Source organism: Saccopteryx bilineata, chromosome 1, assembly GCF_036850765.1.
Source record: "Saccopteryx bilineata isolate mSacBil1 chromosome 1, mSacBil1_pri_phased_curated, whole genome shotgun sequence".
NCBI classification, from domain to species: Eukaryota; Metazoa; Chordata; class Mammalia; order Chiroptera; family Emballonuridae; genus Saccopteryx; species Saccopteryx bilineata.
The window spans coordinates 240,082,195-240,095,923 of NC_089490.1; the positions used below are offsets into that span (position 1 = coordinate 240,082,195).

A 13,729-nucleotide genomic window follows, 5' to 3' on the forward strand; every position below is an offset into this window, starting at 1 on the left:
CGGGTGCCAGACCGCGGTGGGCGTCGGTTGGCTTTGTGAAAGAACGTGTACACCTCCCTGGCAGAATCGGGGAGGCACTGACGGGCCAGCCCCTCACCTGGAGGCTGTCTGAGTGGTGGGCAGCGCGTTAAGAAGAGCATCTGGATGTCACGGAAACAGACTGGAGCTGCACCAGCCTCTTGAAGCCACCAGTGAGCAGACGCACGAGCTTCACCGCCGCCGTTCCGTGGCCCCCCAGCGATGACACCCATCCCTGAGGGTCAGCTGAAGGACTACCTGGAGCTGGGCGCGTCAGGTGCGCAGCAGAGTGTGTGTCACACAGTAAGCGTTTTCCTAAACACCAGTTCTCTCTGCTTACCCGCCGTGTAGCTAACACAGGAGAGCTGCCAGGCAGCTCTCCTCCCTTCCTTCCCTTTCCTCTCCCGGCAGCGTAAGCAGCAGCAGCCAAGCGCCAGGGACACGGAGGATGTCCACCCAGGCGAGCAAGTAGGCGTTCCAAGCCGGCGTTCCAAATCCAGGACCCCGGCGGGAGAGGGAGGCGCATGCTCAGTGCGCCGCGCCTTGGGGCCTTGAAGTCCGCGGCCAGAGGAATGCCGGCAGGGGCGTGGCTGAGGGCGTGGCCTGAGACAGAGGCTGGGCATGCTCAGTGAGTCCCGCCGGCGGGGCTGGGATCCCCGCGGCTGAAGGGAAGCCGGACGGGGGCGGGCCTGAGGGCGGGGCCCGAGGGCGGAACCTACCCGGGGCGGGGCCGTGCTCGGGCGCATGCTCAGTGCCCGCAGCTGCTCCCTCGGTCCAGTGCCGCAGCCGGAAAACCGCAGCTGTGGCGGCGGCGGCCAAGGGGGTGCGACGATAGGGGCGAGAAGGGGCAAAGCACTGAGGTCATCCCTGATAAGGCGGGAGCTGAGCGCCCAGTCCGCGGCGTGTCGCGGGGCGGCGGGCGCGGCGGAGGGAGCGAGGGCCGCCGCAGTGATTTTGACGTTTGCGGAGCGTCGTGCCGGCGGCCGCCCCGCCCGCGCCCCCGCGCCCGCGGCCTGACGGACTGAGCGCGGCCTTATGATGGCTGGCCTAGGGCCTCGCCGCCAGGGCTGAGCGCCCTGCACCCCGGCGCCCGCGGCTGCCGCCGCCCCCGCCGCGCGGCCGAGCGCAGACAAAGGGGAGCGGCCTCGCTCACGCGCGCTCGCGGGCGGCGGGGGCGGCGGCCGGAGGCAGGGGATCCCGCGCGCGGACCCCGCGCCGCCCCGCCGCCCCGCGCCTGCGCTGCCGGCCGCGCACCATGTGAGCGCCCGCGCGGCTCACCCAGGACCCGGGACCATGGGGGACGCCGCGGACCCTCGGGAGCTGCGGAGGACGTTCATTGTCCCCGCCATCAAGCCCTTCGACCACTACGACTTCTCTCGGGCCAAGATCGCCTGCAATCTGGCCTGGCTGGTGGCCAAAGCCTTCGGGACAGGTAGGCGGCGGCGCCCCCGCCCAGCCCGTGGGGGGCGCGCGTCCCGGCCCGCGTGCCGGTTCCCCGCCGCGGGGCGCCCCGGGTTCCGGGAGCTGCTGGGCGATCCCGAGGGGCAGAAAGCGTAGACTCCGCAGGTCTCGATCGGAACCAGAGCCCCGGAAGGGTCAGGCGGGTTCTGGCCAGGCTGCTCTGATTGGATCGCAGAGGGCTTGGCTTTCAGACAACCGTTTTGTCCGGGTCCGACCGAGGTTGATTTTCCTGCGTGCGGGTTCTTTCTTCCTGGGATGCATGCCCCCCCCACACACCACACCCGCAAATCCGACTTGCTGTCTTCATTATTCCGAGGCAGGGGGGACCCGTAGTACCCTACATTGATCTTGACACTTGGAATGATGGCCGCTGCTCAGGCTCCGGAATGTCAGGTGGCCCAGGTGGAAACGAACTGATTTTTTTCTGTCCCGTGCGAATCCTGATCGTTCTTCCATCGCGTTCCTGGCGCTGGGCAGGCAGTGATTTAAAACCGGTATTTATAGCTTGCCAACGATAGGGTGCTGTTTCCATTTCGTGTTTACCAGGGGACAGATTCCTTTTTATCAAACGGATTTTGGCTTCATCAATGCAGGGAAATAAAAACTGCCTGTCGTGGGATTTTTTTTTTCCTTTTTCCTTTTTTTTTTTTTTTTTTTAAATAGGAGGGTGTTTTTCAGGGCATGGGTCTGTTGACACAGATTCGCAGTTAAGCCCATTCGGCCAGTACCCAGTCTTTGCAAAATAACAGGAAAAGGCCTCCTGTTGTAATTCCTCAGCCTCCGCTCCGGGAGCCCTTGTTATGGAAAGCTGAAAAAATTACAGCTTTCCATTTGCATTTACGCTTTGGTAAAGTAATTTTGTCTGATAACTCTTAAGGAGTCATGTTGTAAGATATCGCTTGCCCACTGAATCAGTTCTGTAGTATGTAAAATATTCACTGAAAAGTTTCTTAGCATTTAACAGACTTTTCTCCAGATGTTAAATACAGTTTGGGGGAGGTCAGAGTGGAGGTGCAGGGGTAGGAAATGGCTTATTTCCACTCTTAGAACTGTGAAAAGATGTGGGTAAGGATTTAATTCATTCTTACTCCTTAAACATACATTCCAGGATATTTTTCAGGCTGCACTTTTCACTGAACCAGCGAATGAATCTCAGGGTTTGGAAAATTTAGTTTTGAGGGGAACTTCACACTGGCATGATTTTGTTTTGACAACCATCATTTTACGTGACTTCTCTCATGCTTTGATATAGAAGTAGAAAAAGATGTTAAATGTTTTAAAACGGACATCGGAAGTAAATGTAGTAAAAATAAAAAAGTCATTGCAAAGGTTTATATTGTAAAGATATCTTTGGAACTAGCTGTGCACAGCAAGACCTAGGAGGAAGCACAGAGCGTTAGTGCGTTTTTATGTTCTGGCTACACTGATATCTGCAGTGAGAATAAGAGACTGTATTTTTTATTTTAGCTTGAGCAGCATGCTGAAGCTCAAGTTCATTTGGTGGAAAAATGAGCTCTATTTAAGTATTCAGGAAAGAGGGACAGAGGGAAATGTATACACTGACCTGTGTGGAAAGGCAGAGCACGCTGAGCGAAAGCAGAGGGGAATACTTATCCACAATCTCTTCTCTTCTGAAACAGGACACCTAGCACACAGATGTCAACATGTGGCCCTGGGTTCACAAAGGCTCCCAACCGGAACATGCCTCCTTTCTGACTGCATCTGTCAGGCACCTTTACTAGATTCTGGGGCACAGGAGGGACACATATTGAACACACTTTTAGAAGAAAGGACAGGAAAGGATTCTAATGGCAAAAGCCCTGGCCCATTAGCTCAGTCAGCTGGAGCATCATCCCGAAATGCCAAGGTTGCTGGTTCAATCCCCAGTCAGGGCACAAATGGGAAGCAACCAATGAATACACTGCTAAGCAGAACAAATGAATGCACCCTCCCACATCCCGTCTCTCTAAAATGAACCAATGGGGAAAAAAAAGCATCTCTGGGGTGTCAGACACTGTGCTCCATGCTGTGCATCGAGTTGTCCATTTGGGATTCGCAGCAACTCTGTGATCTAAGTGCTGTGTTTCCCATTCTAGGAAAAACACGCCAGTGCAGAGAGGTTCAACAGCCTCCCCACTTCCACCACACTTTCCACAAGGGCAGAGATGGTGAGCTAGGATTTGGCATTGCTACAGATAGACATGCTGGTAGGTCCCCAGTCCTTTAAGTACATTGCTTCCTTTCTTCCTGCAGCAGCCCTCCTGATACGGTTCTCATTTTGTAGATGAGGGAGCCGGCTCGAAGATTAATTTGCTCACGCTGAAACATCTGGCCAGTGGTCGGTTCTGCATGCCAGCTCAGGTCTTTCTGAGTCTGAAAGCTTTGCTCTTTACCTCTCTGCAAAGTAATATTTTTAGCTGCTAGTGTAATATGCACATAGGACATGTTAAAAGTCTTTCTCTTCTTTCTTTCTTTCTTTCTTTCTTTCTTTCTTTCTTTCTTTCTTTCTTTCTTTTTTCTCTTTTCTCTTTTCTCTTTCTTCCTTCCTTCCCTTCCTTTCCCCTTCCTTCCTTCCTTCCTTCCTTCCTTCCTTCCTTCCTTCCTTCCTTCCTTTCCTCCCTCCCTCCCCCCCTCCCCTGGCCGATAGCTTGGTTGGTTAGAGCATCATCTCAAAGCACACAGAGGTTGCCAGTTACCAGTTTGTTCCCCGGTTAGGGCACATACAGGAACAGATTGATGTTCCTGTCTCTCTCTCTCTCTCTTCCTTCCTCTCTCTCTAAAAATCAATAAAATATTTTCTTTTTTAAGAAAAAAAGTTTTTTTTTTAAAGAGTGGACAGATCTTAAACTGTCAGATGGGTTAAGTGGATATTATTGGTGCTTAATAACAGTTGCCTTGGCAACAGTTGAAATGGTTTTAAAAATCATGAAAAACAAGCTAAAGGCCTTAAAGTGACTTAGTAAAAAGGAATAAACACATTGGTGACAATGTCATGTTTGTGCTTTTTCTCTATTCTTTAGTCCACAGTTTTCCAAAGTATACATTTATTCAGGTATGAATAGAAAAAAAGTAACATCTTATTTCTTTTGATGTCCCTATTCTTCATTTGCTGCAAACACTAAATGTAACAAATGCTAATAAGCAACATAATATGCAATTAATATTTTAAAAATTAGCTCAACTTTGTTCTGATTTACTAAAATAATTTCCTTAATGATGAGATACAGGGTTTTCAGGCATAGATTTAGTCTTTTTTCCATGATAAACTTTCTTTTTTTAAAAAAATTTTTTTTATTATTCATTTTAGAGAGGAGAGGGAGAGACAGAGGGAGAGAGAGAGAGGAGAGACAGAGAAAGAGAAGGGGGGAGGAGCTGGAAGCATCAACTCCCATATGTGCCTTGACCAGGCAAGCCCAGGGTTTCGAACCGGCAACCTCAGCATTTCCAGGTCGACGCTTTATCCACTGCGCCACCACAGGTCAGGCCTCTAACTTTTGACATGTCAAAAAGTAGTCAATTTTAGAGCCATTCCTGAAAAAAATCATTTAAAATGATAACTAGAAATCAATTGTGGGCATAGAATAAGGTTATTCAGCCATAAAAAATAAAGCAAGCTGAAATGTTGTAATGCTTCAAAAGCAGACGGAGTATACACTTAATCTGAAGTCTAATGTCAGAAGTTTTGAGTCATATTCTTCCCTTTACACTAAAAATATTCTAGATCGCCTGAACCCTAATAGTATATTGTGTGGAATAATGCAGATACAGCTTTACTCAAATAAAGAATAAGTTTGTTTAGATGCATTCTAGCTAATAAACAGATATTCTAATTACTTGAAGCAAATTGCAGAAGAGGAGGAAATTACACTTGCCTTCTCTACTGAGCAGCTTAACCCATTTAAGCAATGACATTACTAAGTTTGCTTTAAATGTTCATCTCCCTAATTCCTTTGGAGAAAAAGTGGGTCCAGAGCCCCTCAGGATACTCTCTTCCTTACTCAGTTCTTGAATTTGGCGATCTTAGCCCATTTCCTCATGTCAATTTATCATTTCAACTTGGTCAAGTAGTATTCTTTCTCCCTGTCCTACCGTTTAGTGCAGGAGTCGGGAACCTTTTTGGCTGAGAGAGCCATGAACGACACATATTTTAAAATGTAATTCCGTGAGAGCCATACAACGAACCGTGTACGTTAAGCACTATCCAATAAATATTTGGTGTTGTCCTGGAGGACAGCTGTGATTGGCTCCAGCCACCAGCAATCATGAACATAAGCGGTAGGAAATGAATGGAATGTAATACATGAGAATGTTTATATATATATATGTTTAACATATGTTTTTTATATATATATTTTTTGTTTATATATATATGTTAATATATATATGTTTTTTGTTTGTTTACAGAGACAGAGAGTCAGAGAGAGGGATAGACAGGGACAGACAGACAGAAATGGAGAGATAAGAAGCATCAAGCATTAGTTTTTCCTTGCGCATTGCAACACCTTAGTTGTTCATTGATTGCTTTCTCATATGTGCCTTGACTGTGGGCCTTCAGCAGACCGAGTAACCCCTTGCTCGAGCCAGCGACCTTGGGTTGAAGCTGGTGAGCTTTTGCTCAAACCAGATGAGCTCGTGCTCAAGCTGACGACCTCAGGGTCTTGAATCTGGGTCCTCTGCATTTCAGTCCAATGCTCTATCCACTGCGCCACTGCCTGGTCAGGCGAGAATGTTTTATATTTTTAACATTATTTTTTTTATTAAAGATTTGTCTGCGAGCCAGATGCAGGCATCAAAAGAGCCACATTTGGCTCGCAAGCCATAGGTTCCCTAACCCTGGTTTAGTATGACATAAAATCACTGGCTACTATAAAAACACCTCGGTATGTATCTGTGTATATCCCCACACTCGCTGTCGTCCACAGCCTTCATGAGGGCTGACTCTTGTGCACGTGTGATGGTTGAGTTGGTGGTGCTGGGGTACACCATCACTAGGAGGGACTCCCAGCAGAGCTCAGTCTGGGAAGGTACTGCGGGAATCAGCGAGCCGCTCGCGAGAGCTTGAAGTGGGGTGGGAAGGAAAGGAGACAAAAGCTGCTTACAGTTATCGAGTGCTTACAGTTGCGAGCGTCAAGCATTTACACATCTTAGTCCACTTTAATCCTCGTGACAGCTTAAGAACTGGGAACGATTAATCATTCCAGTTTTACTGATGGGGAGCCTGAGGGCCAAAGGTTTAGGAACTCGTCCAAAGCCACCCAGCTTCCAGGGCCAAGGTCTGGACCTGGGGAATCTGACTTCGTGTTCTTGACCACCACCCTACATGGGTAGAAGTCATGTTAACAGAAAAGAGGCATTAGATACCAGAGCGATAATCCTGGTATTTTTAAATAGCTGAGTTTGGGGTGTGTGAGGAGTAGTTTGAATGAAAAGGTCGTCTGTGGGGTCACCTGAGGTTTTAGGGAAGATGAAGTTACCTGAGCTTTTGAGCTTTCGTGACAGGGAGGATGAGTCGCGATGCCATTGGCAGAGAAAGAAAGCAGCATGCTGGAACAGCGAGTCACCTTTGCTTTTAGAAACCTTGAACTTGAAGTGTTGACCGAATACCTGAAGAATCCAATGAAGTGGTTAGCTGTGATTGTAGGTGTGGGGTATAATTGAGAAGCAGAAGCTGGAAATATCAATTTGGAATCTATTGTGATGAAGTCTAATTGACATTGGAAATGGATGGGATCACAGAAGGAGAGAAGACATTGTAGGTGGAATCTAGGGTAGTGAACACTTAGAATGCTTTGGGGGGGGGGGCTGAGGAAAAGGAGGCGGAGTTAGAGCAGTCCGAGTTAGGAAGAGAATTGCAGAGGGTAATAATTCTGAGGCCCTGGGAGGGGCTAGTCTTACCAGCATCTGGTGTTACACACACAGGTCTTTAACCTTGCCTTTCCAGTTCCCTGGTGGTCTAGTGGTTAGTATTCTGCGCTCTCTCTCTCACCATGCCTTTCTTCTAAGAGTCTGTGCTCTGTAGTGGGGGACAGATGATAGGTGTGTAACTGTAGTAGAAGTCAGGAAATGCGTTAAGAGCCGGGAACTGGCACAGTAGAGCGGGTAAGGAGTGCACATTAGCCTCCACTATCTGTGCAGGGAGAACCCTGAAGTGGAGATGGTGGTTAGACGGGACCCTGAAGGAAGGCCAGCCGAATGGGGCTGGTTTCACAACACAGACCAGTAGGTTGGAGGAGGTTGTGGAATGGAGTAGTGGGCAACGCAGTACCAAAGGCCGACTGGGACAGAGTTGTTTGAAAGGCGAGCTTAAGGGACTTGTGTTTATTTAGCAGATAAATAAATTGTCCAAAGCTCACTGGATTTAAAAAACAAACAAACCTACAATGACTGATCATGTCTTTTGTGCAAGAGTGAGAAGAATCAGGGGAAGGAGCTCTCCGCAGCCGGCGACCTGACTGTGCGAAGTGTGAAGGCGGAGCTTGGGAGCAGCAGGGAGCACAGTTTCCCAGAGCTCAGTGTGGCTGTAAGGATGTGGGCAGGGGCCAGGCGGGCCTTTCGTGTATGTCAGAGGAAGGGTTTGGCCCTCAGAGGAGCTGGCAGACTTTGAAAACCCTAGGGTCTGTTACTGGTGTGTGACATGAGCCAGTTTGCTTCTGAGAAGTGAGTGCATCTGGCTGTAGCAGAGATTGGTTGGTTTGGAGCGAGGACACCATGGATGTGGGAAGAAGACACAGGTAGGGGTAAGTGCAGCGATCCTGAGGGGAGGCGCTGCCCGCCTGGACTGGGGGAGTGTGAGCTGAGATGTGAGGAGGGGGTGGATTGGGGCAAGACCTGCTGATGGGTTTGGTTTGGGGGTTAAGGGGGACAGGGTTGCTGACTCCAGGTTTCTGACTGTGCAGGTCGGTGGTAGTGTGGTCTGTTGGTGTAGGAGACACTAGAAGATAATCAAGTTTGGGGAGAAGGCTTGATTTGGGACATCTCAAGGTTTTATAATCCTTTTTTTTTTTTCAGTGTAATTTAACATGTATACGATAGTACAGAGACTCCTGAATGCCCTCTACCCAGACTGCCTGGTTAACATTCTGTCTTTTTTGTTTTATTCTCTCTCACTTCCCCTTCCTCCCACATAAAAGTGTGCATGTGCGTGCGCGCGCGCGCGCGCGTGTGTGTGTGTGTGTGTGTGTGTGTGTATACAGGATTTTCTGAACTGTTTCAGGATGCATTCAAGACATTGTGCCCCCTAATCTAAATATTTCCATCTGTCTCCTACAAGGAAGGGTAGCTCTCTTACAGAATTGCAGAAAATTATAAAACCCAGGAAATTTAAGGTCAATGCAACATCGTTATCTAATCCACAGTCTAGTTTCAAATTTGCCAGCTGTCTCCATGTCCATTATTCCTTTTTACCCTTCATTCCAAGATCCAGTCCAGGACTGTGCTTTGCAGTGGTTGATGTATCTGTTTAGTTTCCTTTAACCTGGAAAAGCCTCAGTTTGTCCTGTCTGTCATGACACTGATACTTTTGGAGACGGGCACTGTACCCCATGCAGAGCTGGATCACACCCTCCTGGGCTCTGTCGTAGCTCTGGCCACACCCTTTTTGCTCTGTGCACCTGCACCAGCAGCCCATCTGCTGCTGGCATCGGCGCCTCCTCCCCATCCCTCTGCCCTGCTCTGCCATGCTGGGCTCTCAGTCAGCAGAGGTCCCTTCCACCAGGTTGGAAGGACCGGGGTGATGAGATCCTGGCACAACTGCCGGCACTGTCCCAACGAGAGTGCCTGGAGTAGAAAGAAAATCCAGGTGCTCAGAGACCTGCCCCCAGACAAATATGGAGACCCAGGAGCTGGAGACCACTTCCCAAGCCGTACCTCCTGCCCTCTGGCCAAACCCATCCTAGCTTTTCTCTTTTTCTTTCTCCCTCCTTCCTTTCCTTTCTGCCCCCCCCCCACTCTGGCCGCCCCTCCCTAGCGCCTGCCTCTGCACCACCAGCGCCCATCTCTTCACCAGCACATGTCCCCTCTTGCCTCCCCTAGAATGCACAGGGCACTGGGGCAGAGGTGCCCGGGAGGCATCCAGACACAAGCAAGATGTCAGCCAGGCAGCCCTGGAGGAGAGACATTCAGACAGAGGAAGCTTTCCTGACCCTGTCAGAAGGACTTCTTCTTAGTCAGGACTTATCATACACTGGGCAGGGAGGTGGGCAGGGCACAGGTGCAGGGAAAAAGAAAAATAAAGAAGAAATCCCATTCTCACTACCCCATCATGTCTGAGTCTGCAGTGTTGATTGTTTCCTTATAGATATGTATTTTTATCTTGTAAAACAATAGGCAAGTAATTTTATAGAATGTTCCTCGGTTTGGATTTGTCTGATGTGTCCATGATTAGTCCATGATTAGAGGAGCAGCTGGGTCCTCAGGGAATCGTAGCAACAGGCACGTGACACGTGCCAGGGGTGGGGATGTTCAAGTGGTGTCTGCCATTTCTCCACTATAAAAGTATTGTTTTCAATTTTTGTATTTTCAATTAAGTAATTTGTGGGGAGATAGTTTGAAATATTCTGTTCTTCAGCTTGTACCCAGCATTTGGGACCCAATGATGATTCTTGCTTGAATCAATTACTGTTGGTGATTGCTATAATTTCCCCCGCCCCCATTTATTGGTTAGTATTCTACAAGGGAGGGTGTTTCCTTCTTTCTCTTTTGCTTATGTATTCGTTTATCAGAATGGACTCACCAATTCTTGTTTTATTCAATGGGCTATCATCCTTAGTTGTCCTTGCTTATTTTGATGCTTAAGTTGTCCCAGATTTGGCCAATGCGATCTCCTTCCAGCTGGGCCCTGTCACCTTAGAACATGGCCCATCGCTTGTGCACATGCCTTACTTTTCTGCATAAGGGTATGTGCACACATGTATTCTTAGCCCATGCTGTACTCTCCCTGCTGCAGCCCTGGAAACACCATTTCTTCAGGAACCCTGGCTCTTCTTCGTGGGAAGGGTGTTGGGCACCACGTTACAGGCGCACTGACTTGTGCTGGGATTGGATACGTGCTGAAAACGCACATATGTGTATGTAACACAGAGCTCCCTCCATTTCTCTGCCTACATCTGGATGTAAAACACCACCTGTTCACTTCCCACTTCCTTCCCAACACAAAGTTTCTTCAAGTCTTTCCCTTCCCCTATTCGTGACTTCCTTGTCACTGAGAAACCTGGCTCCCAAGCTGAAGCTGAGGCTTCTTTGTGGCAGTCCAGGGGGAGGGGCATGTGGGCTGGGGGCTGACGGGATGGGAGCTCACAGTGCTACAGGCTTGCAGGGCGGCAGGAGGGTGGAGGAGTAAGTTGGGCTCAAGAGTGCTGTGCAGCATGTCACACATTGTTTGGTCAGTGGGGGAAGGAGGGAGCTAACACTTGACTGACATCTGCTTCGATGATGAAGCTCTGTTTTGGAACTTGGCACTTTTTCATTAAATGTTGGCGGGCCTGCTGTGGCGTAGGAGCTGTTCTAGGTGCTGTGGCCGGACAGAGGTTCTGTGACACAGGAGGAGACAGAAATAAACCCACCTAAGTAGTACAGATGAGGAGCAACTGTTCCATGGACGGTGACACAGGATGGCTGACTGGGTGCTCTGGGAAGCTACATCTGAGGAGAAGACATGTAACTCGGTCTGAAGAGAAAGAGCCGATGGTGTGTAGGGTCCAGGAGGGCCGTTAGAGGCAGAGGGAACATCCATTGTGCCATGCAGAAGCCGTGGGCTCTGTGTAGGGCAGTGGCAGGAAGGCATGGGCAGCCAGGGGATGGTGGAGGGCACTGAAGTCGAGAGGAGCCGTCAGAGGCAATTCTGTGGAACTGGGGAAATTTGAACTCAGAGAAGCCAGTCATCATGCTCAGGATCCTGTATCAAGTAAGCGGGCAGCCTCAGACTCATCTGCTCAACTCCACAGTACCCCTCCACCACACTGCCTTCCCTGGCAGCAAGTGTGGGTACACGGATCACAAGCCTGGCTGTGGGAGAGAATACCACTGCAGAAGGAACGAGGGCCTGGGGAAACCCTTCCCGGTTTCAGAGAAAATGGTAACATTTACTGGTACCTGGATGCGGCTAGTAGCCAACCCAGCTTTATAGAAAATTATAGAAAAGGCCTTGAGCAATACCATGTCCACACCCTCTGCCTGCACCTCAAGTTTTCAGCTGATTGCAGATGTCAGAACTTAGATCCATCCGGTCAGGACTGATACCGGCATGATCCGGGGCCTTCTGCTCACCGCCTGGTGCACAAGAAAAACTTGTCTCTTCCCCTTCACAATCTTAGGAGTGGTGGTTCACACATCCGCACCTTGAGTAATTTTTTATCTGTCGTGCTCTGGAGATTAGGGAGAGGGCGAAACCTCTTATCTTTGATTTTGCCCATTTACTTTCTAAGGTGCTGTTCCAGGTTCATTCATTTTAAAATGGGATAGAAAGTCCAAACCATTTCTTTAAAAAAGTGATTGTCCATGCTATTGGTAGAAATGATAGACATTTTTGAAGTTTTCTCTTAATCCTTATTTAGATCAAAGGCTTGTTTTATTTTATTCTCAAAACACTCTTTCCCTTTGCAAGGGTGGGGCCTTTCTAAAGCTCATGCTCTTGTAACTGGTTTGTATGTCATATGGGGTGGAGGTGGCCCTGCGTTGTCTGTCGGCCACCTGTGTGCTCTCCCTAAACCACTGTCTTTTTCGTATGTGGTCAGCCATGTGGGGTAGAGCTCAGGCTCTGCGTTTGGGCTCCTGTCTGTGGAATGGGAGTGTGATCGCCAGGGTGGAGGACAGAATGCAAGCGTAGGGACATGTCTGACATACAGGAGAGCTTTAGCGTCACTGCAGCCCTTATATTTTACCTGTGTTGACAGTTTCCAAGAGTTGTTATAAAGATCACGTGCGGGGATGTGTAACTGAGTGTCTGGCGGGTTCACAGGGACCACAGAGAGGTTTGTATCCTGATAATGAGCCTCTTCTTTGCACAGCTAATGTTCAGACACCAGGAGATAAAAACCCACAGGTAGATATTTCATAGTAACTCTCTTAAAATCAGACAGTTTCCCCTTTACCATCGTTTTCCTAAACAGCTTCTGCGTCATCCTGCAATGCCCACATTGAGAGGAGTCCTTGTTCCATGGTCTGTGGTTTCGGCGGAGCTGACATCCCAGCCAAGGCCACCGTCGGGTAAAGTCTGGCTCACCACTGGTTAATACAGACGTGAAGGAAGGAAAGTGGTTTCAATTATTGAATGAGGATGGTATTTTTAGATGTCGCCCAAATCCCAAATTGCTCCATCTATTCTTGACCTCTTTCCAGAATCCCGTATGGTCCCCAGATGCTTTTTGGATCTTTCCACTTGGATGTGTTCACTGACTTCACTGTCTTCTCCCTTCGTGTCCCTATCTGTGTGGTCTCCCAGCTCTGACCTTTCTGCTGTCAATACTGAATGCCAGATTCATTTCTCCCATACGTCACTCTGAATGTGTCACGCTGTCCTCTGAGACCGTCGGCCATTTCTTGTTAGTTGTCATAGGAAGGGCTCGGGTTTAAAGAGGTGTCAGTTTCAGCCTCCCATGCCAGCCAAACTTTCTCTTCCATGTGAACCCCTTCTCAGCTAGACTGTTCAGTGTGCTGTCTTCCACTGCCCTTCTGTTTGGAAAACCTGTTCTGATGAAACGAATCCTCCCTCTTCTTCTGTCTTCCTTCTTTAAGATGGGTCAGGTCAGCCCACTGCTGTTGCTTCTTCCTCTGAACTTTAAGCACTTAACTGTTCATGCCTTTCATTCAGTGCCTGATCATTTCTTGCTTAGTATTTGCCTCTGATTTCTGAATTGTTGAACTTTGCCCATCTTTCTGGACTTATTGGCTCCCTGAGGATGGGGCTGACTTCTCATTCCTTGAATTCCCCAGAACCATGCTAGTATAAAGAATGAGCATGCAGCACTTACCATAAGATTCCTTAATAAAAAAAATTTTTTCTAAGTGATATCTTTTATAAAACTTTAAGGTGAAAATTGCTAAAGACATTTTTTGTGAATAAAAATTTTTTTTTGGAAATGCTGACTTGACTAGTGTTGTGTATTATTGATCTTATGCTAAAGCTGCATATTTGGGAGACTCCTAGAATCAGGGACCCGGGGGGCTGCCTGGACCTGACTATGCAGGAGAAAGGCAGGCGAGGGACTGCTGATGGTGGCTCCATAGGAACCTCAAACTTGGATGCTGTCTTTCC

General features: G+C 48.8%; 1 protein-coding gene across 4 annotated transcripts in view; it reads left to right on the plus strand.

Moving 5' to 3' along the window:
* The first annotated feature begins 769 nt into the window (after window positions 1–769).
* Window positions 770–13,729, plus strand: part of CAMSAP2 (calmodulin regulated spectrin associated protein family member 2) — a 58,320-nt gene continuing 45,360 nt past the window's right edge. For all 4 annotated transcript variants that reach the window (XM_066238819.1, XM_066238830.1, XM_066238849.1 and 1 more), the window contains exon 1: window positions 770–1,450. In XM_066238819.1, coding sequence (XP_066094916.1) covers window positions 1,312–1,450 — 139 coding nt within the window. In that variant the 5' untranslated portion in view covers window positions 770–1,311. The remainder of the gene's footprint in view (window positions 1,451–13,729) is intronic.